Source organism: Mustela nigripes, chromosome X, assembly GCF_022355385.1.
Source record: "Mustela nigripes isolate SB6536 chromosome X, MUSNIG.SB6536, whole genome shotgun sequence".
Taxonomy (NCBI): Eukaryota; Metazoa; Chordata; class Mammalia; order Carnivora; family Mustelidae; genus Mustela; species Mustela nigripes.
In genome coordinates, this window is record NC_081575.1 from 116,764,531 (window position 1) to 116,789,861 (window position 25,331).

The 25,331-nt window shown below is 47.9% G+C and overlaps 1 protein-coding gene across 3 annotated transcripts; it reads right to left on the reverse strand.

Annotated features, from left to right (window-relative positions):
• Positions 1-5,254: 5,254 nt before the first annotated feature.
• On the reverse strand, positions 5,255-17,542 carry LOC132006905 (holocytochrome c-type synthase). Of its 3 annotated transcripts, none has more exons than XM_059385025.1 (7): positions 17,410-17,542; positions 16,705-16,848; positions 14,201-14,352; positions 10,963-11,111; positions 10,065-10,184; positions 7,223-7,309; positions 5,255-6,702 (listed from the first exon to the last, which is right to left on the reverse strand). In XM_059385025.1, exons 2-7 carry the CDS (start codon positions 16,814-16,816, stop codon positions 6,504-6,506), a joined length of 819 nt encoding a protein of 272 aa, XP_059241008.1. In that variant the 5' UTR covers positions 16,817-16,848; positions 17,410-17,542; the 3' UTR covers positions 5,255-6,503. The 3 variants fall into 3 exon arrangements, with proteins under 3 accessions (XP_059241008.1, XP_059241009.1, XP_059241010.1); XM_059385026.1 differs by having other exon boundaries at positions 17,382-17,542; XM_059385027.1 differs by having other exon boundaries at positions 17,352-17,542.
• Positions 17,543-25,331: the final 7,789 nt, after the last annotated feature.

Genomic DNA, 25,331 nt, shown 5'->3' on the forward strand with positions numbered 1-25,331 from the left:
CCCCCCCCCCCCCCAGGCCCGTTCACCTCACCGACTCTCCATCTGCTCCGGTAGTCAGGTCATAACAACACCTCGCCTTCAGGATTGTTCTGAGGGTTAAGGCAGAAACAAGCTAGAGCAGTGCTGAATGAGGAGTCAACAACCAGCAGCGAAGTGGGGTTCCACGTGCCGTCACTTTTGAAGAAACAAGTTGGGACCATCCGCTGCCGAAGGCCTGTACTGTTAACTCACACTAACAGCATCTGCTCAAACCCAGGTGTTTTACTCTGACACCCCTTTAACCCCCACAAGCAAAAGACAGGCGCCCCAACCTTCCTCTCTTGCCAGAGGGCAGAGAGGACTCAGAGTCACAATCAAATGGGTTGCCCCGGGTCACACAGCTACAGGGTGGCAGAAGCAGCTGTCCAGGAGGGCCAGCCTGCCGTCTGGATAATTCAGAGTGACACGCGCAAAGCTCTGTGGTTCCCAGGGCCCTGGTCTCTTTCAAGAAGGAGCGGGGCTCACCCGGAACCCCGGGGGAGGAGCTCCTGCCTCTGGAATGACAACCGAGTCAAAAGGAGGACTGACCTTCCATTCTTCCCGGGGGTGCTGGGAGAAAGCTGTTAATTGTTTCCCTACAGATAAGCTGCCCGCATTTGCTCAGAGGCTGTAGAGGAGGGGAAAAAACTCCAAAGCCTTTCCTTTTACCCTTTTAAGTGTCTTAACCAGAGCCTGTGAATTAAACCAGCAAAAGACAGCTTGACAGGAGAAAAGGGTTTGTTTCATACGCATAAGAGGAGCCTAATAGGGGCCGACAAAAGAGTTGCTGGTTCCTTAAACGGTTCAAGTTAAAGGTTTGGATATCTAACTTAGGAGAGGAAAGGGAGCTGGGAGAAACAGCTTCTTTTTTTTTTTTTATATTTGGTTGATCTGCATTTTATTTATTGTTTTAAATTTAAGATTAATTAACATATAATGTATTATTAGTTTCAGGGTATAGGTCTATGATTGGTCAGTCTTATATAATAGCCAGTGGTCATTACAGCACAAACCCTCCCCAATGTCCACCCCCCCATCACCCCACCCTCCCGCTCCCTCCCCTCCGGCAACGCTCACTTGGTTTCCTATGATTAAGGGTCTCTTACGGTTTCTCTCCCTCTCTAGCTGCGTCTTGGGAGAAACAGCTTCCATGAGAAAAACAAATGGGTTTTTAGGAGAGCAGAGGGGAGAAAAGGAAGTTTGTGATAGTGTTTGTACAGGTGGGAGCGATTTCCCTATCTCCTTCAGGACCATAAAACTCCCCCAGAGAAGGGATTGGTGGTGGCTTCATTTCCCGAGAAGTCGCTGCTCTTAGATACGGGAAACTCTGAGAAGGTCTTTATCAACAACAGTTGAATCTCAAATGTGTTCACCTTAAAGTCGTCTTGATGCCAGCTCTGGGGTTCTGAGTGGGTCTCCGCAAGGGTAAAATGAATTAGAGAAGGAATTAGAAACACGCTTCTTCCTTCAGGAGGGGAACGGGGGCAAATCATCATTCAGGAGCCTTGTCAATTACTTTGCTTGGTCCAAGATCAAGGGTCCGGGTCCAGAATCTGTTTGGGAAAGTCAGTCTCGAGAGGAACACGAGGGCAGATGAGCCACCTGGCTCTTGTCCTTCCTCCTGCGTTGCCGGACTCTCTGCATCTGGTCGTCTTGCCCCCCCACCCCCACCCCAAGAGATTTCCATCAGCTGCTTAGCCGGCTGGGGAAGGCTGGGTGCCACTGTGGCCATAAGCACATCCAAGCTTGGCAGAAGGGTGAATACTTTCGAGAGACCAAGCCAGTGCTGGCTCTCAAGGTCACTGCCGAGCCAAGTGTGCAAAGGCAGTGGAGCACTTCAGCGGTGACAGAGCTGGGAAGCCAGAGGGACAAGCTGGACCAGCCCTAGGTGAGGTGTTTCATGGACATCCCGCAAACGGCCATGTTTTGTGTGGAATTGTGTCTGCCGAAAAGATGTTGAAGTCACAGTACTTGTGGATGTGATCTTATTTGGGAAAAGGTTCTTTGCAAATGATCGACTTCAGATGAGGTCATTAGGGTGGGTGCTAATCCCATGTGGCTCGTGTCCTAATAAAAAGGGGAAATTGGGACGTAGACACAGACACACATTCATGTGAGGACTGGAGTTCTGCTATCCCAAGCCAAGGAACTACCAGAAGCTAGGAGCGAGACCTGGCACAGAGTTCCCCTGGCACCTTCAGCGGCCCGACTCTATGGACACTCTGATCTGACTCAGAGCTACCAGAACTGCAAGAGATTCACTTTCTATTGTTTAAACCACTCCGCTGGGGGTGCTTCATTGTGCCCTAGCCAACTGACACTGTGACCAGGTTCAAGGATGCGCAAGGAAGTGCTGCTCACATCACAGCACCCCGCCCCCAGCGCCCTCACCCCCCCCCCCCCCCACCCCGACCAGCCAGCAGCGGTCTCCTGGGAGCTCTGTTAGGAAAGCAAGTCCTCCCTGACTTGCCCAGTAGGGACCCTGGGGGTGCCCCCCACCATCTGTGTTTTAACAAGCCTTCCAGGGCATTCTGCTCTACACAAAAAATTGAGAAGCATCGAGCTGAGGAAACCACAAAAGGGAGAGAAGTGGCGGGGGGCAGGACAGGCGGCAAGATCCAAGATGCGGCTCTAATGCAACACTTTGCCCGACCAATATTGGATCATATATATATATATATATTAAAGTTTGCTGAAACAGGAAGTCATAAAATGGTTACCTGCTACATTTTAATCGAAAAACACGTAAACATATATCATTTGTTCATTGGCCACCATCGCTTGTGGGGAGGGGGTGGAGGTGGACCTCATCCGTCTACCGGTCCGCTTCTGCTTTCTCCGGGGCAACTCGAAAAAAAAGCCGTGAGCCATGAGCGGAGCATGTTCTGGAGTTTTACAAATGTTTTCCTGACTCTTTTGGGGTTCGGGGAAATATTTTTTGTGATTCTCCTTCAAACCCTTCTTAGCCACTTATCGGCATGTATAGACTTGGTTTCTGCATTTACATGGCCTTGTCTTGACTTTTGCTTCATTAAAATGAAGTTAGTGGCTCTTGGAAAGCTGACATTCAATTCCCAGCGCGGGGCTCGGCCAGCACAAGTTCTTCTTTCTTAAAAATAGCTTCAGGGAGCTGTAATTACATACCATGGGGGTCGCCCATTTTCAGTTGCCAGTAGAGTCACCGAGGGGTCCAAGCAGCAATTTCAGAACATTTCGTCACCCCTGAGAAGAAGCCCTGCACCCACTGGCAGTCGCTCCACATTACCCCCTCACCCTGGCAGCAGCCGCCGGTAACCTACGTTCTGCCTCTATAGCTTTGCCTGTTCTGGGCATCTCTATAAATGGAATCATACGGCGTGTGGCCCTCGGTCTTTGGCTTCCTTCACTTAGCATGATGTTTTCAAGATTCCTCCGGGTTGTAGCGGGCCTTGGTGCGTCTTTCCTTTCTATGGGTGGGTAGGACTCTAGACTAGTCTAGTGCTAGGTGGGTAGGACTCTAGTCTAGTACGGCTAAACTACCACTTATCTATTGGTTCGTCGGTTGATGAACGTTTGGGTCATTTCTAAGCCAGCACATTTGACAGAAGGAAAACGGTGGCTGGCTAGGAATTAGCCCAAGTGTAGGCCAAGCGAGTCTACTGATGTTCTTTCTGTGAAAACTAGTTTGAAGCGGGCTTTCGAACCACATTATTTTCCCTTTGCTTGTGCATCCTCAGCCCCAAACATGGCACGACCCAGCCTGTCTGAATGTGAGAGAAGCAGGCTGCATGAACCCTAGAAATCTGGTGTGGAAGGAACGTGGAAGATAATCTGAGGAAGGTGAATTTTCCAGATCTAAAGTGACTGTCCGCATAACCCACCTGGAAAACACCAAGAACGAGCGCACAACGAAGATTCTCTTCCGCCTTCCGATGTCACGCTAGCCACCCGCTCCAGATTTGAAACCCTGGCATCAGAAAGGGGCCCAAATGAAGGGAAAATACCGTAATGAAATGATGATTAAGTGTGGGATTTAAAAACCCATAGTGAGATAAACCTCCGGTGGGTACCACAGTTTATTCTAAATGATTCATCAGATAAGGCTAAGCACCAGACTCTCTCCTGGGAATGGACAAGGGAAGGGGGTGGCAGGACACAGACCTGATGCTGAACTGGCCAGGTGAGCTTCCAGTTACACCACTTTCCCATTATGATGCTTCATCCTATACTGTCCCTGGCTGCGGGAGCCGCCCTCCTGCCCACATCACAGCTAGCGGCCATCAACAAGCATTGTGAAGCTCGGGCAGCAGCGAGGAGCCATCCGAGGATGCTGGAAGGAATCCACCCTCTCGGGACCAAGATCAAACCAGGCATGAGAGAGCTGGAATCGACCAGGCACACACCCAACCTTGCACTTGTGGTGAGGAGTCCGAGCAAGGGCTCTGAACTTGCACCACCCCCCGGACTACTGCAGGCTGTCTTTAAGTTGGAATTCCAGAACTTACCACCATTTCATTTATAGAGTATCCCTCAAAAGACTGGGTACCTCGTACCTCTCTGGTCAGGGCTGCCCCTTTCACATATCACATCCCCAGGACGCAGCAGGAGGCACCGCTCCCTAGATGACAGGGAACTGCTAGGAATGGTTCAGTTTCATACATGAGCCCAGTTCCAACCCCACCTCATCCACCGATACCTGGCCTCGTGACAGGAGTTTGTTCTGATTATGAATGGGGCTAACGCCACAGAGAGAAGACTTAGCCTAAAACCCTGGACGTCTGAAATGAATTCCAAGTTCTAAATGAGACTTCCTGTCAGAGGAGGGAAGTACTGACCCCCCAGACTGAGCATGATCTGGCCCCCGAGCTCCGAAACCTAGTAGGCTGTCTTCTCCAGAAGTGCTGGAAGGTGGAGCGACTCGTGACCTTGTCCTTGGCTTTGCTTGACAGTTTCCCGCGGGCATGGCTCTTCTCAGGAACTAACTAGTCTGGCTCTTTCGAACTGTGGTGCCCGCGTGTGGCTCAATTTCCAGCTTCCAGTTACACCACTTTCCCATTATGATACCTCATCCTATACTTATCCAGCAGTACTGAGACCCCCCCCCCAAATATGGCAATAGTACTTCCTTTTCTCAGCCGTCTGAACCGTGGTGAGGGGAGAATGGCCGCCAGAAGGGAGACTACAGCCTGACTTCTGCAAAGATCATCTCTGTAGAAATGACTGCGAGACGCAAAGTAACTCTTAAAGTCCAAACCTGTCAACTATCAGCTTTATTTTATTTTAAAATATACAAATATTTTGACATGTAGAAGAGCTTCAAGTTGTTGGATTTTGAAACCAGCACACAAAACTGACACAACAAAGAAATCGGTACCAACCGAATCACTCCAGACTGCCAGTTCCTTCTGCTAACCTAACGCTAGACTCCAAGGAAATCGAAATGTTATCAACACTTAAGAAAAACCCCAACAGTCGCCGGGAACATGCTGCTGTAAGGAGAAAAACCGGTTTATGAATCACTGGTAGAGAGGATTTCGACGGCAAACTTAGAGCGCTTTTAAAAAAGAAAATCTGCCCCGAGAGAGCGAGTTGATGCTAACACCGTGTATCTGGGAAAAATACTCCTCTTCTGAACCCTAACATTCAACAAAACGGAATCCCATTTTCGAGAGGGACCGTCCTGCTGCTGTGATGCGCGCCCAGCCTTCAAGGCTCTGGTGAGGCCGGCGGGGGCGGGGGGAGGCGGGCTTCGGGCAGGAGGAGAAACGGGCTCAGGCGTGGGGGAAACGGGTCAGGGGCCGCGGGCAACGAGACTCGCTTGCTGGGAGCTGCGGTTCGTAGCGGGATAGTGGGAATTAAAGTCTTTAAAAAGTGAAAACATAGATCTCAATGCACGTGCATCCTCAAACCAGGGGGGCGTTGAACTATTCTAGAACAAAGTCCAGCCTGAGAAATTCTCACCGCTGAGAACTCGGAGCCAAGATGCCCCTCCGTTTGCGGAGTCCGTTGCCGGCGGGTAGCTCTGCGTTTTCTTAAGGGCGCGCTACTCCTGCAGGGACAGCAAGACGCTGGTGACTTTTCCCAAAGCAGAACCACTTATCTGTGACGCACAGTGTTGGTTCCAACCCCCGGCCAGCTAAGCTCCTCCGCAGAACACGGGCTTCCGGGTGTGCGTCTCACGGACCCCAGAGAGCCGGGAAGGGAAAAGCAGCTCTCTTCACACGACAAACGTGCTTTTTCAGACGTTGTTCACTTTTCTAGATCAAATACACAGGCAATAATACCACGGCCGAAGGAGAAACCAAGGGACTGCTTCCCACTGAAGCCAAGTGGGAAGGAAACCTGCAACGACCCGCTAGAAACTGGGGAGAGTAAAAACCAAAGTACGCGGCGCGGGGCGGCCTCGCCCCCCTTACATCACGAGAGCGATTCAGTTTGGGGAAATAGTTTAATGTATTGCTCGGAAAAAAATAGTTTCTATCTCCCCATCTCTGGCGAAGCAGCGGCTAGGACGTCCAGCGCCACCACGCGACCTTCATCCTGTCCCACACGGCCGACAGCGAGTCCAAGGCGGGCCGCACGTCCAGCACGGTGAACTGGTAGTCCTGGTTGACCTCCCCGCCGTCGTAGTAGTCGATGACGTACCGCACTTCCGTCCCGCAGCGGTTGATGATCCAGTCGTGCCGGTCGAAAGGCAGCTCGTACCTGGAATGAAACACGTTTCGGAGCATGAGATGCCTGCTCCCGGGCGCCGGACCTCCCTCTGGCAGGTGAGGCTCGGGGGAAGACGGGGCCGCGGAACCGTGCGGAGCCCAGGTCGGGCGACGGCTCATCTGTCTACAAAGGCAACGCGGTCAGCGGGGAAGAGCCCGAGGCCGGGGAGGTCGCGGAGATGCTGCAGAGCTCCACGTGCGAGCTGAGAAGCGGCCAACCAGGAAGGAAAGGCGGCGACTAAGTGCCGGGACGCAGAGAGACCACAGGAGGAGGGAGAGGGCGGATCCAAGAACACAGAAGGCAACTCAACTCAGGGCGACGACAATCAGACAGGAATGACACACGGCGCCCGGAGAAGCCCGCCCACCGACGGGCAAACTTGAGGGAGAGCAAGGACTCTCCGGCTGAGCGCCGGTAACGTTCTGGAAGGTGGCTGCGCAGTCCTGAGACTGCTTGGCCTGGGTGCCACGAGTGGAGGACTGGCCGGGAACATTTCTGCAGCGCCACTCACCCCATCCAGGACCGAATTCTCGCCCTCGGGGAATACTCTTTCGCTTTACCTCCGAACCGGATCAATGATGGACCACAAGGACACTCCCTAGAAGGTCCCAAACAAGAAAAGCCTATTAAAATACTTCCCCTCCGTTGAGAAAGGCGGCACTGCCGTCTCTTAACAACACACAGTTTTCTGCATGCATTTTACATAATTTCATTTTGACAGAGTGAGGGAACTTTCAGGACAGCTCAAAGAAATATCCCTATTCGGTAAAAGTGCTGCTCTTTGCTCCTGGATCGAGTGCTTTCCACCCTCCCCGGCACTCCGAGCATCCGCATCTTCCCAGGAGGCAGAAGTGCACTTCGCGTCTGCTGGAGGGCTAGAGAGGCATATTCTCAGGGGAAAAAAAGAAAAGAAATGTGAAGTACTGAGCATTACACTTGACTTTCACACCCTGCAGCCGGATTTTTTGAAACAAATAAATGAAAATCTACTTTTCTTTCATTTGAAACCAATGAACAAGGCTTCATGAAGAAAAATGCTAAAAGAATCCCTAAGAACAAATGAAATTCGTGCTGCACTGGCCCTTTAAGTAAGTAAATACGGGATAGGGGGCCGATCTTGTTAGCTGCCATCACTCTTAGGAGAGACTTCAGCCTTACCCCCCTAACGATGTGGGCAGGAGAGAACAGGCCCGAGGGTGCCCGAGTCCTACTGTGAGGCCCATCAGAGTCACTTTGCTTCCTGCTTTATCAACGACTCACTAGCATCTCTTCTCGAGAGGGTCCCTGGAAGCTGCAGCAGGTGTCTTTAAAAGGCTGACCTAATTTTGAGGGACCCTGGAAAAGACTAGAAGGGGGGCTGAAATTGTCAAAGTGGCGTGTCCTCGCCTGTCTTCTCTGCTCTGTCCCGCCACAAGTGGTTGGCGGGGCTGTGGCTCGGCATACGTCCCACCCTCGCAGCTCACATCACTAGCGAGCCGGAGGGAGGGCAGCTCAGAGTCCTGCTGCCCTCGGCTTCCCGAGAAGGGAATCCTGCTTGCTGCGGCATTCCCTCCTCACAGGGACCCTTCTTGGGCTTGGTGCCTGGCCACCCACATCCAGCAAGTGCTACTAATGAAACTCAGAGTCCAAGTGTTTAAAAAAAAACAACAGGACATCTACACCAAATCGTTCCAGGGACTTTTGCCAAGAAATTAACCACATTTTATCATGAATTTATTTTTTTAAAGATTTTATTTATTTGACAGAGAAAGACACAGCAAAAGAGGGAACCCAAGCAGGGGAAGTGGGAGAGGGAAAATCAGGCTTCCTGCCGAGCAGGGAGCCTGATGCGGGGCTCAAACCCAAGACCCTGGGATCATGACCTGAGCCGAAGGCAGTGACCCACCGAGTCACTGAGGTGCCCCTATCTTTTATTTTTATAAAGATTTTATTTGTTTACTTGAGAGAGCAAGTACAACCTGGAGGAGCCGAGGGAGAGGGAGCAGACTGCCTACTGAGCAGGGAGCTGGACGTGGGGCTCCATCCTGGGCCTCCACACTCCACCATCATGACCGGAGCCGAAGGCAGACGTTTAACCACTGAACCACCCAGGCGCCTCCTATCAGGAAGTTACAATGTAATCCGCCTGGGATAATGCAATCCGGCTATCTGTGCTGACATTCCCCACCGCTTCTCAAAGTGGCCTCCTCAAACCAGGAGCATCTATGTTGTTATGGAAATGTCAAGTCTGGGCCTCAGCCCAGATCTACGGAATCAGAAACCCTGGGGTGGGGGCCCCGCACTCAGTGTTTCAATAAACCTGCAGGCGAGGCCGACGCGGCTCAAGTGCGAGGACCACCACTCCAACAGACTGACGGTCCATCGCTGCCGACACACTCAACTGCATTCACCGAGTCCCTCTGAGGAGGAGGCCCACGGGCTAAGACTACCCTTGATGTTTAATCCTACTGGGAAGTCAATAGGGCTAAGGGAACAGAACTGGTTTTCTCCTCACCCCTGGGGTGGAGAGCACTGTGCCATCTCCACACACCACAGGATTCCTCCTGAGGCACCGCAGGATTCCTCCCGCTGAGAGGTGCAGTCCAAGGTCCCTCCCCTTGAACCTGGGCAGGCTTGCGGGACAGCTGAAGCCAGGTCATCAAGAGAGATGCAGCTTCCCTGGAGCTTTCTGGAATTCTAGCTCTGGCAACCCAGCCACCATGGTGTGAGGAAGCTGAAGCAGCCACAGTGAGAGGCTGGGGGAAGGCGTCCTGGCTGACAGCTGGCACCGATCAGCAGACGAGTGAACGGTCCAGCCTTCAGAGGATTCCAGCCCAGCGCTGCCAAGCCATCCCTGATCAGAACCTGGATGAGGCCCGAGCCGTTGGAAGCACAGACAAGCCACCCCTGCTCTGTACCTTCTGCACTTGGGACCCACCGAATCCACAAGCACAGTGAAATGCTTGCCTCTCACACAGCTGCGTGGGAGCAGTTTACCCCACCAGTCACGGAAGCAGGCCTGCTGCCGAAAGCGCTGTATTAGAGGGATGCCGGCGGGCTCCGTCAGTTAAGCCACTGCCTTCGGCTTGGGTCATGATCAGGATCCTGGGATCGAGTCCCACATCGGGCTCCCTGCTCAGCGGGGAGCCTGCTTCTCTCTCTGCCTCTGCCTGCCACTCTGCCTGCTTGTGCACTCTGACAAATAAATAAAATCTTTTAAAAATATATAAACAAACAAATAAATAAATAAAATAAAATGTTGTATTAGAGTAACATGTTGTTTGAATAAAAGGTTTAAACTCTAGAAAGCAGAGATGAAATAAGACAGATGTTGGAAGGATGGTTTTTTTTAAAAAGATCTCAAACATACTTACGCAGCATGAAGGGCTTCCCACTTCAAAATCTCCTTCCAAGCTTGCTCGTTATTCTGATTGTGAATTCTGATGATGTTAGACATATCTTTCTGACTAATATCCTCATCCTTCCACTTCCACCTAGGAGAGAACGTCCGGTAGAACTTAGCAGAACCTTACCGAGAATGCCATAAAACCATCCCGCATATTCATTTCAGCGAGTGACCAAAAACCACTCACTCACGTATCCAGGAACCACAAGGGGACACTTTTTCAGTAAGTACCACTGATTAGGGATTCCTCAACTTTTTCTAAGTATTTTATGTAACTGTATTTTTAAAAACGACTGCTGGCTATGATGGGTTAATCTTCTGTGTCGACTTGACTAGTCATAGGGGGGTAGGTGTTTAGTCAAACATTATTCTGGGTGTGCCTGAGGGTGTTGTGGACAAGAGTAACACTGGAACGGGTCAAACAGAGGGCTCTGCGTAGCGTGGGCGGCCTCATCTGATCAGCTGAAGCTCTAAACAAAACAGGAATGAACCTCCCGCCCGAGAGAACTCTGCCTGCCTGACTGCCTTCCAACCGGGACCCTGGTTTCTCCTGCCTCTGGACTGGAATGAAAACATCAGTTCCTCCTGGGTCGCCAGGCTGCTGACTGCAAACCGTGGGACTTCTCAGGCTCCATAATTACGTGAGTCAACTCCTTAAAATAAATCTCTATGTATAAGGACACACACATCCTCTTAGTTCTGTTTCTCTGGAAAATCCCAGCTGATACACTGGCCTTGAATTTAAATTCTTTTAAGTCTGAAAAATCAGTTGAATGTTATATACTGACGGGTGTTTGGGGATGAAAACATCTTTAACATTTAATTCTCAGATGAATCTGATGAGCCTCAGTAAGACGCTCACTCACCCTTTCCGTAACATGGCATTCCAGAACATCTGTTCGGAAGGATACACCCAGTTTTTCTCCGAATCTGCTCTCGGAATGGACGACTCCTCTCTCGCCGTAGACAGTGCAAACGGCTGATCGGGGGCCGGCATCTGATTGGGCGGTGGCATCTAAAGAAATTAAGCAGATTTTTTAAAATGTTGGAAACAGGACGTAAAGTAGAAACAAACAATACTAATCAACGACTTTCTGGAAAGCAGCGCATTGCACACAGGGTACAGGTCCCGATGACGCCAGTGACGGCAAAAGTTCAGCTCTCTCAGATAACCTGGCCACTCTTGAAGAGCCAGAGTTCCAAAGTTTCTCCTTGTTGAGGTTCTCACAGATGGTAAAATCACACTGTGCTTAAGTTTTCTGTCTCTTTCTCCCCAAGGATTAAGTAAAAACAAATACCGTGACTGCCAACGTTTCTGTAAACATTTCTACGATGAGCTTTTCAAAAATGACTGTTCACTCTTCTGAGGGACAGCACCATCAAGTACAGGTGTGCCCTCACTGTCTTTTTAGATATTCTTTACTTTTTAGGATCTGGCTGATGCTCAGTCTCTGGGCTGAATACAAGACAGACGAGCAGCGACACCGCGCCGGTGGACTGGAAGGCGGGGCAAGAACCCTTCCCCCCAGACGCCAGGGGCAGCAACACCGTTGTGCGAACACCTTCCCTGGACCAGGGTTCTCACCCCAGGCCCCGATGGCATTTGGGATGGACAACTTTCGGTGGTGGGGGTCTGTTCTGAGCGCTGCAGGATTTTCAGCAACCTCCCCGGGTCTCGACCGTCTTGGATCCCTCCTCCCACGCTGTGACAACCCATGTCCTCCCAGGGGCAAAACCATCCCTGGCTGAGAACCCCGGGCCTAGAACTTCTTCTGTGTTTCCAGGTTGAAGATCTAGCAGATGCCCGTTTACTATTAAGTCACGCTATGGCCTCAGCTCGAACTGTGGCCGCGGGAGAACTGGGTGCGTCAGGCGCCACAGCGAGCACGTGACCTGCATCGTCGCCCTAGGGGGCTGAAGGACAGGTCAGAGGCAGCTGGGATTCACTGGGGGCCGCCGCTTCCCCGCTGAGCGATGTGGGGCGAACTGCACCCTCGCTCATTCTCGGTGGCTTCAGCTCTCAACATGGGGACATTAACACCCCTGGCTGCCGGCGGGTGTGAGGATTACCGGGGCGTGTGTGTGGTGCCCAGCGCAAGGGTAACAGATGTCTCCAGAAGCAATGCTGGCTAGTATTAATTAATATTCTTGCTACAGGTAACAATCCCATGAGTAAGAGTCTAGGTCTGTGGGATTCCAAAAGGCCCATGTTCTGACCCACTAGGCTATGAGAGATTCTCTAGAACAGTAGTCCTACGGTGGCACTTCCCGCGATGTCTGGAGACACATTAGGTGGTCGGGACTGAGAAAAGAGGGAATCACGGCATCTGGGGGTGAGGACCACGGACGCTGCTAATGTCCTGCAGAGCAGAGGACAGCACCCCGCTCACGGAGCTGCCCGGCCTCAAATCTCAACAGTGCTAAAGGTGGGGAGATCCTGATCTCGTCCGCCAACACAACAGTTTCCTTATAGCTTGGCAAGCTCATTACTGACTGTTGCGGCTGCATGTTTGTGTCCCTCCAAATTTACTGAAACTGCCAACACCTTCCAATAGGACTTCTCGGCCTCTGGAACTTTGAGAATGGCATGTCTGTCCTTTACAAACCACCCAGCTGATGGTACTGTTCTATGTGTGTGTGCATGCGTGTACATATATATATGACATGTATGTTGTCACACACACACACACACACACACACACACACAATCCCACCGCCCTTTTCTTCCAGACTAAGTATATCTGGTTCCTTCAAATGTTAGCCAAGATTTCTAAACACCTTGGATAACCCTAGCCTTTTTTTTTTTTTTTAAAAGATTCTATTTATTTATTTGACAGAAAGAGACAGTGAGAAAGGGAACACAAGCAGGGGGAGTGGGAGAGGGAGAAGTACACTTCCAGATGAGCAGGAGCCTGATGCAGGGATTCATCCCAGGACCCTGTGATCATGAACTGAGCTGAAGGCAGCTCAGGTTTTTTTTTTTTTCAGTTTTAAAATGTTTTATTTCACAGTTTATTAAAAAAAGTATTATGTACAAGACTCAAAGGAAACAGAAAGGCAGCTTTCAATCACAAATGGATGAGACAGTAGTCATTCAAACTCTACTGTGGAAGCATATTTAAGGCACACACCTCAATGTTAGGCATAAATAATTTTAACTATGCAGTCCAAGTTCTGGGTTTTATATCACATCTGCAAATATAAGACCCTGTGGTCAAATTTTAAGATTGGTAAAGTCAATCTGAAACTGCTTATATACTGACTACAGGCTTTACTTTTACAAATACAAGATGTTAACTAACAGAATAGCAGTCCTCAAAGATCTTTGTCCCACGCTTGTACATCAGCAATCTGCTCACGACTGCTTAACTACTGAGCCACCCAGGTGCCCCAACTCTGGCCTTCAAAGCACCCCGTTCTGGCCTTCCAGAGTACGGATCCGAACATGTCTGTCTCTCCATTAAAATGTGATTTCAAACAGGAAACCTCCATTCCCTACACTATCACAAAATGTGTTGAGGCCATGCTTGTCTCGCCTTTGCTTTCTCAGTGGCATTCCACTGGTGGCCGCCACTTGATGCTGCGCCACAGCAGTGACTCTCACACAGGCTGGCACGTGGCTGTGCCAGAAAACAGAGCCCTAACCAGGCATCGTGCCTGTGAGGTTTCTGAGGACCAGAAATATCTTTACCCAGTGTTGCAGAACCCCTAACGGCACTTCCCTGCCTTCTATTATCCCTCGAGGCACTCTCCGAAACTCCGATTAGTGATGCGTTCAGGAGTTTCAGTGTGGACGGGATATCAGACTTCTTAACCCCTAACGGCACTTCCCTGCCTTCTATTATCCCTAAAGGAAAATCCCTTTGCTCTGGCTTCTTTCCAGTCAATCTATTCTGGCACTTCGCGATCAGTGTTTCCTTTACGAGGCACTCTCCGAAACTCCGATTAGTGATGCGTTCAGGAGTTTCAGTGTGGACGGGATATCAGACTTCTTTATTTTAAAAGGAAAGAAGAATGAATCCTAGCAGTCAGCAGTCTGTCTTAGGAGGCCATAAAAACATCTCTGCAGAAAAAGTTCCAGAGGAGGGGCTGAGTGTAAATTACCAGATTAGAAGGATCTAGGTTCTCCTTATTCTTAGCCACTGCGCCCGTAACAGGACATTCCACATACTCGTACGCACGATCCTGGTGGGCAGGCACGGCATTCGTTTTGTTCTCACAAGCTGGTTTAGATGGCTCTGCACTCACTGGACAGCCTGAAATAAATCAAGTCAAAAACAGTGTCACCACAAAGGCAGGACATCTGGCTCTCTCAATCCCGGCCCTAAAGAGCTGGCTTTCTGACCAGTGATCACCATCAAAGGCAAAGCCAGCTTTCTACTGTTCCAAGCTGCCAAGGGCTAAACCAGCTAACGTTCTAAAATCCTATAGACGAGGGGAAGGTTCTATAAATTTACTTTCCCCTTGAAATAGAAATGGGTACCCATTCCCTTATCGTGTCATGCCTGTAGCAAAACTAAACCAAAACCAACCAAACAAAAAAACCTCAACATTTGCAAGAGAAATGTACTGTTCATTGCACGGTTTTAGCGGTGGGTGAGAAGGTTCCCACATGGGTCCCCGGCAGTGAGCTGTCGCCAAACAGACTAAGCAGAGGCCCAGCCATGCTTTACCGGGTCTCCCTGACTTTCAATTCAGAGTCCAGACAAGGCCCGGCCTGACCAGGACACAGGACGTCGGGCTTACCAACACCCTCCCCCAGGAACTGGAGACGGGAGATGGAATTGAGCAGAGGAGCCTTCAAAAAGGCTCCTGGAGACAAGTCCAGATGGTGCCCTGCTTGTGCTTTGCTCCAGGACAGATACAAGGCACAGAAAGCTACCCCTTGATGGCGTTCTATTCCCCATCAGTGAATAGCAAGCACTTAGCAAGAAAAGGCACATATTAAAGAAAATGGTCCATAGTCCACGTGGGACCCGCTGCCACTTAAGAGGGAAGGTGTGAAGCTACAAGAGCCCAGCAGGTGGGGCAGCTGACACCCAAGAATCCAGGGTGCTCCTGGAAGCAAGCATGGGGACTGAGAAACGGGTCTTCCGCTATCGAGAGGGGGCAGGCACCTGGAGAGCCATGACCCAGAAGACAGCTGCCCCAGTAAGGGATCCTTGCGTTAGGCAGCAGCAGTGACACCAAGAATGTGCTAGATGCCCATACACACCAAAGACAAATTTCTTTTCACTTCCATTCCTCTGTTCCTCCTCGCTGACCCTTACTCCCTAGGACCCTGTATGGCTGTCCGCTTGAGGGGTGAAGGGAGACTTTTCCACCAGCTTTCCACTCCACCATTCAAAATGCCCATCTCTCCATGGTCACTGATCCCAGCTGGGTGTGAGAAAATACTGTTACATTGTCCATATAACCAGGAACCCCATTAGTCACCTACAGATATCCATATTCTTTACTTTTGCAAACAAATCTGACTGACAGCGCTTCTGGATACATAGTAAATGAAATCAAACCACATTCAGGGCTCTATGATCCACCCGGGGACACTCAGCACAGATAACACAGATAACTGGACAACAGCTCTGTCCAACTCTGTCTCCACTCTTCCTGTACAGAGGGAACCCTGGAAAAGCACTGGGTCTGTCCTTGTCCAAGGTCACAGAGTTTTTGCTGGCTTTGCCACTTACTAACTGTGTGGTTTTTAAGTTTTGTGAATATAAAATAGACAGAAAACCTAACCACACTGGAGTACGAGGATGAGAATGCGTACTCCACCAGGCAAAGGATTTCTGTGTTCTATGCACTGCTATCTCTCGGTGCAGAAACAAAACCAGCCGGTGCTTGGCACAGAGTGGGCGGTGGGTAAATTCTTGCTGAATGACCAAGGGAATCAAAGAGTACAATGCAAGAAAGTGTTTTTCAGGTCATACTTTTATATAAAACATCTAAAGCAAATGTGGACCAGTGAGGAATAAAAGACACCTTTTCCATTCTCGCCTCTGCAGCTAAGGAAGCAGCAGGAAGGCCATAGTGATGACTTACTTTTACAAAGATGAATAATGCAACGGGTGTAAAGTTGCCTTAGTAGATAGAGACAGATCTAGACCAAGGTTTCTCAACCTTGGCACTGCTGATATTTGGGGCCAGGAGATCTTTGTTGCAGAGGTACACTGTGCACTACAGGATGTTTACCAGAACTCCTCGTTTCTACTTGCTAGATGCACCAGCTCCTCTCAGTTTTGACCAACAAAAATGTTTCCAGACATTTCCGAATGTCCCCCCCTGGAGGGGATGGGTGTGGCCACCCAGGTTGAGAACCTCTGATTGCAAACTTTGAGGGGTAAGGGCTAATGTATGAAGCCACCACTCCACTCTCGTGCACTGTCTTAATTGTCACAACAGCCCTGTGAAATATTATTATATCCTCACCTTTCGGATGACAGGTTGTGACTTAGAAAAGTAACTTGTTTATAGTCACATACCTTGAAAGTAGCACCATAAGGACAGAACTCACTTTGCCCCACTAGTGTGCTGTGCTGCCTCTTCCTTAAAACCCTTTCAAGAATTCTTTTTTGTTTTTATTTGCTAGACAAAGGGTCAATTACCTTTCATTTTCCCTTCATGCATGGGACATCCGGAAGGCGGGGATGCTGTCTGATGATCTGAAGCATTTGAGGTCTGAACGGCAACAGCAGGGGTAGATGCAGACAAACCCATGGCTGGAACCAACGCGCTGAATCCAAGTAATTCTAAACTCAATCGTGCCAAAGCAGAAAGACAGGTTAATGCTGATGCCTGGGCTCCGACAACTCCCTCGGTCTTCTTAATCTGTCCAACCCTCCTTAATCTACCCAACGGTCTTACTTCCTCATCATTCTGATGTAAATCTACAGAGCAGGGTATCCACTTCAAGAGACAGCTTTAATGTATACCCTTTGGGAAATAACAGTGTGAAATCTAAACCCCACCATTCTTTAGGGTCACGTTTCTAAGATGCGCGGATTTTGGGGGTGAGGTGATGGGGTCCCTAAAAAACTACGTCACGGATAGAGAGCGTGGGTCTGGGGAACAGGGAGCCCTAAACGTGGTGACCCAGAGGGGAGTCCAGACTAAACCCTCAGACCCAGGCTTAGAAAAGAAGTGGGAATCAGGGCAGGGTACCGCGCGAAAACGAATTCGAGAAAGGAAGGAAAGGACCTCCGAGGGGGAAACGCGGCCAAAGTTGTCTTCACACGGTCCCTCCGCGTCCCACCTGTTCCAGTCCCGGGACCCCGAAACCCACCGGCCTCAGCCAGCCTCCTCCTCCGCACCTGACTCCTGTCCCGAACCGCTCCGAGGAGCCGGCCCCGCCTCTAACCGCCAAACCGTGGCCGCCTTCTCCTCTCTGGGTCACCGCTATCGTCGCGGTCACCGCTGGCGCCCTAGCGCACTGCTACTTCCTTTTCCGAAGGCGGGACTTCCGGGCGCAAAGGAGGCGGGGCGAGGACTGAAAAGGAAGGGCTTCCGTCGAGCCCGAAGAAGCGGGCCCGCCCCCTCCCGCCTCGACCTATAAGTGCGAGTGCCGGTCCCTGGCCCCGCCCCTCCAAGCCAGCGCGGGCAGGGAGTGTTTGGGCTGAGCCCGAGACTTCCATAGAACGAGGCTGTCCACTCTAGCTCTTTGAAGCCCTAGAAGGGTTGCTTTGGAGGTGTTAGTTTTAAAAGTCTTTCTCTTTTAAGCTGTATCCCATCAGCTTTAATTATAGCAATGACTCGAGTACTATCAGTAGGAGTCCAGAACTGTGGCCGACTCTGGAGATCCCAAAATGAACAAATCAAGGTTCCGGCTCCCAAGGCCTTCTTAACTGGGTGTGCGGACTTGAAGGTCTGTATTTTCACTTACCTCTAACAGAAATCTAGTATTTTTTCCACCAGGAATGCAGGCACAAATCCTAGTAGTGTTAGCAATATGCAGTACTAAGAGAAATCACAGAGAAATTGTCAACAAATGACGGTTGTTTCTGTCTTAAGATAATTTCATCTTGTTACTTAAAAGTGTTACTAAGAGGCATATGCCTTTCTGTATCTGTGATACACTGTGATGGAACTGTGAAGCATGCCCAGATGGCCCTTTAGGGTCTGCACACCATCTCCAGGGTGCTGGGGGCTGTTAGCCGCTGACACCGCTGAGCTGAGTCTCTCCCCAGGAATTGTCCTCTGCCAAAGAGAACTGCATCAGGCAAAATCAATCCCCTCCCTGAGCCCAGGCTGCTGCCTCCAAATGGCCTCGGCAAGGGCACATAACCCCCAGGCCCTCGACTCAAGGAGGTCACCTCAGAAGCCCCCCCCCCCCCCGTGTCAGTGGCTGAGACTTCCACGGTGACTGCATCACAGCTCGACTTCTCCCTTTGCCTAGACCTCCCGTGACTCTCCTGTGTATGAGAGCACTCCGCTGCATATTTCTTGGAGTCTCAACCATTTTAATAAGTTTAATTATTAATTATTATTTAGATTTGGTGAGGTCAACGAATCAGGAAACAACTGCCATTGAATAAACAGTTGATTATGCTCCCAGATCCCAAGAGAGGGGTATACATCACACGGTGGGGTGCCACACGCAGGAGCACTAGATCCTTCATGAGCCAGCGGGAGAGGGGGAAGAAACAGGAGAGGCAGGCTCTGGGGCAGGCGCACAGCGTATAGTGGTTCAGAGTATGAGAGCCCAACCCGGGAGGTGGTTGGCAAGTGCGGACTTAACTGCTCAAAAAAGGGAATGGACCAGCCACTAGGCAGGGCCTTCAAAGTGGATCAAGACAGCATTTTAAAATCTATGTTATATCAGTGTATATTTCCTGGGGAACCTGGCCTTTAACGATCAAAATCTGTTTTTCTAAAATATGTGGATAATTTTGTTTCAATCTACTAATTTTTAAGTGATTTCTTAATTCTGTTTTACGCACGTAAAAATATTACTCTGAGAAGATACTCAGAGATTTCACCACAATCCACAGGGGCACATGGCACAGAAAGGCCCCGCGCTCTCTGGTGATGGGAGAGACGGGCATGCTAACAAATAACCGTATTTACATCCCAGGGTGTGTATGTGCGGACTCTTGGAGGCAAAAGGGAAGAAGTGACTGTTTCGAGGGTCATGTGCCAAAAGTGGACAGGAAGGAAGGAGGTAACAAGGATGCTTTATAAAAGAGCCGCCAAACAGGGTGTTGAAGGAGAGCTGTACGTGGCTAGGGAGACTGGGAGCACGCTTTCACCCTCAATCCCCACTCTACCCAAAGACTTACTGCCCCTTCACTGTTTCTTCTACTTTTCCTTCATGTTCCAAACAACATGGTAACACAAACACATGTGTCCCTCTCCTGTGCCAATAGCTACACAGTTTTGGATACATCACAGTTTAGTATTTCTATTATTGTGACTGTGAAAATATTTGTTATGACCAAAGATGGATTGTTTTCAATAGAATTTAATGCCTTTTCCCCCTTTGTCTAGATTTTTAGGTTATCCCTAAGCTTTCTGTCTGCATTGTAAGACTCCTCCTCCCAATGCATTTAAATATGTCAACTACTGCGTATGTTTCCCTTTTTTCCCTTGAGACCTCACTCAGATAAGCAGCTCACTTCGGCCACTGCCTAATTCTAAACTGTTTGGAAGTGACTTATGCTCGTCATCTTCTAGGACTTCCTTTTGACCTTTTCCTGTCTTGTGTTGGAGCTCTGGTTCTTCCATATCCTGTATCCTTCTTTGCATTGTTTTGGGAGCACATCAGTTTTCAGTTTTCTGAAAATCAGAAACTGTTTTTGGTTTACCCTCCCATGTGATTGGTAGGTGGGATATATAATTCCAGGTTTAGAAACATTTCTCTCTGAATTGTTAAGCGGTTGCTTCATTGTCTTTTAGTTTCCACTGCAGATGTTGAAAAGTCAAGTGTTGTTTCTTTTTTTTCCCTCAACAATATTATTAACTTCTCTTTCTTCTAGTAGCGTGGAAAGATGTGCCCTGATACAGACCTCTTTGCTTTCATTGGCTGGGCACCTGATGGGACCATTCATTCTAGAAACCTATAACCTTCCCATTGGGGATATATTCTTGTATTATTAGTTTTCTTGGTAACTTGCTCCAGTTTCTCTTTCTCTTTTAAGGAACCTCTCTTCCTCAAATGTTGGATATCTTGACTGACACTCTAATTTTCTTCTATTATTCTGTCACTTTTTCATCTTGTTTTATTTTTCCTGAGATTTTAAAAATTTCCCAACCGGGGCGCCTGGGTGGCTCAGTGGGTTAAGCCACTGCCTTCGGCTCAGGTCATGATCTCAGAGTCCTGGGATCGAGTCCCGCATCGGGCTCTCTGCTCAGCAGAGAGCCTGCTTCCCTCTCTCTCTCTCTGGCTGCCTCTCCGTCTACTTGTGATTTCTCTCTGTCAAATTAATAAATAAAATCTTTTAAAAAAAGAAAATAAAAATAAAATTTCCCAACCATTTTATTAGTTTATTTCTGTGATCATGTTTGAAATTTCCAAGACATGTGTGCGTATATACTTGTATGTGTGTGTGTTTGCGTGTGTACATGTACACACACGTGTGTGTGTCAGTCTATGTGAGTATGTTTACGTATATGTCTATCTGCCTAGACAAGGCAGTGTGTGTGGGTTTGCGAATCTTTGGTAATGTGATATGCACTCCTGCTGTCAGACCCAAGGGTTTAGGAAAATTTGAAGCTCTTTTATAATTACAAACTGAAGTTAGGACTGGTTCTTGTAAAATAAGTCTCCTTTCCAAACCTTTGGTTACTTAGTGTTTACAAAGTGCAGCTTTTGTACTTCTTAGAGCTCCCACAATTCCATGCCTTGTGCCTGACTCTCCTTCCCCCCCCCCATAATTCCCTGTTTCTTTTATAATTCCCCATCTCTCCCCAATTCTCCACTCTCTTTCACAATTCTCTGCTCTCTCATACTGTTCCTCCCGTTATAGTTCCCCGGTTGTCCCACAATGCCCCTTCCAACAATTCTCTGTCCTTTCCCAGAATTCCCCATGTCTCCCACAGTATTTTTTGATTTCCCACAGTTCCCTGTCTCACACAATTCTCTGTTGTTTCCTGTGATTCTCTGTTTCTTCCGTAACTCCCTGTCTTTCCCATAACTTTTGTGGTGGGTTTTAGAAATACTTTTTAAATTGAGTTTTGATTGACATATAATTTTCAATTAGTTTTAGGTATACAACATAATGATTGGATATATGTGAATACTGCGAAATGATCACCCCAATGAGTTTAATTAACATCTGTCACCACACAGTTAATAATTTTTTTTCCTTCCGATGAGAACTTTTAAGATCTGCTGTCTTAGCAACTGTTAACAGTTGTCGCCATGCTGTGCTTTATATCCGCAGGACTTAATTTATTTTACAACTGGAAGTTTGTACCTTTTGGCCACTTCCATCTATTTTACCCCATCTCCACCTCCAGCCCCTGGCAACTACCAGTATGTTCTATCTATGAGTTTGGTTTTTTTTTGTTGTTGTTGTTGTTTTGTTTTTAGATTCCACATGTAAGTGAGATCATACAGTGTCTTTCTCTGTCTGACTTATTTCGCTTAGCAAAATGCCCTCAAAGTCTGTCCATGTCACCAAGGACAGGATTGCCTTCTTTTATATGGCCAAATAATATTACATTGTGTGTGTTACCTTTTTTTATCCATTTGTCTGTCAGTGGACATGTAGTTTACTTCCGTGTTTTGGCTATTGTAAATAATGGTGCAGAGAACACAGGGGTGCATGTGTCTTTTTGAGTTAGTCGTTTCCCTTGGATAATTACCCAGTGAAATTGCTGGATCATAAGAGAAGTTCTATTTTTCAGTTTTGGGGGAATTTTTAAAAATAATTTTACTTATTTATTTGATAGATCGAGAGCACAGGTAGGCAGAGCAGCAGGCAGAGGGAGAGGGAGAATCAAGCTCTGTGCTGAGCAGGGACCCTGATGTGGGGCTCGACCCCAGGACCCTGGGGTCAGGACCTGAGCCGAAGGCAGCCGCTTAACTGACTGAGCCACCCAGGCAATCCCTATTTTTTTTTTAAGATTTTATTTATTTATTTGACAGAGGGAGATCACAAGTAGGCATAGAGGCAGGCACCCCTATTTTTAATATTTTGAGGCACCCCCGTAATTTTTCTATACTGGTTATGTCCATTTACATTCACACCAATAGTTCACAAGGTTTCCCTTTTCTCCATACCCAACTGGCTATTTCTTGTCTTTTTGAGAGTAGTCATTCCAACAACTGTGCAGTGAAATCTTAGTTGGGTTGATTTGCATTTCCCTGATGATTCATGATGTTCAGCACTGTTTTAAAAAAGATCTGTTGATTGCTTTGAGAGAGAGAGAGTGAGCATGCGCAAGTGCACCTGCGCGGGGAGAAGGGTAGAGGGGAAGGGCAGGTATCCTCTAGCAGGCTTCCCGCTGACTGCAGGGCCCAATGTGGGCTGGATCCCAGGACCCCAGATCATGAGCGGAGTTGAAACCAAGAGTCGAAGCTTAGCTGACTGAGCCACCCAGGCGTCCCTGTTCTGCACATTTTGTGTAGCTATTTGCCATCCAGGTCTTCTTTGGGAAAATGTCTACTCCGTTTTTCATTGGACTTTTTTTTTGTTTTTTTTTTGCTTTTGAGTTGTATGAGCTATTTATATATTTTGGCTCTTAATGCCTTACCAGATACCTGATTTGTAAATGTTTTTGGCCATTTTGTAGGTTGCCTTTGTGTTTTGTTGGTTCTTTCCTTTGTTGTGCAGAAGCCATTTAGGTTGATGTTCATTTTTACTTGTTTACTTGTTTATTTTTGTTTTTGTTGCCTTTGCTTATGGTGTGAAATCCAAGAAAATTATCTCCAAGACTGATGTCAAGGAGTGGACTACTGGTGTTTGCTCCTAGGAGTTTTATAGTTTCAGGTCTCATGTTCATGTCTTCCATCCCTTTTGAGTTAATTTTTGTGTCTGGTATAAGATAGGGGTTCAGTTTCATTCTTTTGCACGTGGCTGGCCAGTTTTACCAACACCATGTATTCAAGAGATTGTCTTTTCCCCATTGTATAGTCTTGGGTCTTCTGTTGTAAGTCAGTCGGGCAAGCATTCATAGGTTTATTAAGAGGTTCATGATTCTTTTCCATTTTTTATATGTCTGTATTTGTGCCAGTACCAAACTGCTTTTTAGTGCTAAAGCTTTGCAATGTGGTTTGAAATCAGAAAGTGAAGTGCCTCCAGCTTTATTCTTCCTCAGGATTGCTTTGGCTTTTCAAGTTCTCCTGTAGATCCATACAAACTTCAGGATTGTTCTATTTCTGTCAAAAATGCCCTTGGAATTTTGTTAGGGATTGCACTGAGTCTGTAGAATGCTTTGGGTAGTATGGGTTCTTCAATATGGATTCTTCCAATCCGTGAGTATGGAATGTCTTTCCATTTATTTGTGTCCTCCTCTGTGTCTTTTATTAACATCTTACCGTTTTCAATATGCAGGCCTTAACACCTTTTTGGTGGAATTTATTTCTAGGTATTTTGTTCTTTTTGATGCAATTATAAATGGGATTATTTTCTTATTTTCTCTTACTGATAGTTCAATATTAGTGTATGGAAATGCAACTGATTGCCCACAATTTCCTGTCTCAAGCACAGTTCTCTATTTTTTCCATGATTTCCTGTTCTCTCCTACAATTCTACATCACTCCAGCTATTCTTTTATTTCCCAAAATTCCCCTTGTCTTCCACGTTTCTGTTTTTTCTCCACAATGATACCATCTCCCACAATTCTCCATGTCTCCCACAATTCTCTGCTCCCTCTCATAATTCCATGTGTCTCCCAAAATTTTCTATCCCACCCACAACTCCCTGATGCTTTACAGAATTCCCCATTCTTTCCCAGAATTTCCTTTGTCTCCTATACTTCCCTATTCTTTCCAACGATTCTGTGTTCCTCAGAATTCCTCTTTTCTCCTACAATTCTATTTTCCCCCACAATTCTCTACTTGCTGCCACAATTCTCCCTTCCCTTTCTCACTTCCCTATGACTCCCACAGTTCCTTGTCACTTCAACAAGCCCCTTTTGTCCCACATTCCCTGTTCTTTTCCACAGTTCTCTCTCTCAAGTATAATTCTCTGTTCTCTCCAATTTCTTTATTCTCTCCCACCATTTTCTGGTTTCTTCCAGAATTCCACATCTCCTACAGTTCCCTTTTAAACACAATTCTGTATTCACTCCCACAATTGTCTCTTCTTTCCCACAGTTTTTCCCCTTATCTCTCACAATTGTTTCTCTCACAATTCCCTTTATTTCTAACAATTCTTTATTCTCTTACCCAGTACACCATTATCTCTCACAATTCTCTCTTTTCCCATTATATTCCTTTCTCTGACAATTCTTGTTTTATCTCACAATTGTCTTTTTTTCTTCTTACAATTTTCTATTCTCTCCCGCAACTCCCTGGCTCCCACAATTCTTCCCTTTTCCCACAATTTCCTAGTCTCCACAATTTTGTTCCTTCCCACAATTCTTGTTTCCCACAATTCCCTGTTCTTTCTGAAAATTTCCCTTGTTCCCCACCATTCTCTATTCTCTCCCACACTCACTTTGGACCCCCACTTCTCTGTTCTCTCCTACAGTTCCCTTTGTTTCTCACAATTCTCTATATTCTCCAACAACACCTCTGGTCCTGCACAATTCTGTTTTCTCCCATAGTTCCTTGTTCTCTCCCACAGGCTCTCTTGCTTCCCACAATTCTCTATTATCTCCTACAATTTGCTTTGTTTCCCACAATTCTCCATGCTTTCCCACAATTCCTCTGCTCCCCCATAATTCCTGCGTTCTCCCATAATACCCTTTGTTTCCCATAAGTCTCCATGCTTTCCCACAATTCTCTGTTCTACCCCCAAATTCTTCTAAATTTCTCCTAAAATTCCTCTGGACTCCCCATAATTCCTCTCCTTCCCCATAATTTCTCTGGTCCCCCACAATACTTTGTTCTCTCTCACAAGTCCTCTTGTTTCCCACAATTCCCTATTTTATCCGACAATTCCTTTTGTCTCCCATGATTCACCATGCTCTCCCACAATTCCTGCTGATTCCCACAATTCCACTGGTCCCCCATAATTCTGTTCTTTCCCAAAATTCCCTTTGTCTCCCATAAGTCTCCAGGCTTTCCCACTATTCCACTGGTCACCCATAATTCCTTGTTCTCTCCCACAAGTCTAGTTACTTCCCA

Excerpts from the sequence above, each read along its gene's own strand:
- LOC132006905 (XM_059385025.1), bottom strand. The coding sequence starts at position 16,816 with ATGGGTTTGTCTGCATCTACCCCTGCTGTTGCCGTTCAGACCTCAAAT. Across the intron at positions 11,112-14,200 it reads ACCTAGATCCTTCTAATCTG|ATGCCACCGCCCAATCAGAT; the intron begins GTAATTTACACT and ends TAATTTCTTTAG. Across the intron at positions 10,185-10,962 it reads AATGCCATGTTACGGAAAGG|GTGGAAGTGGAAGGATGAGG; the intron begins GTGAGTGAGCGT and ends GTTCTCTCCTAG.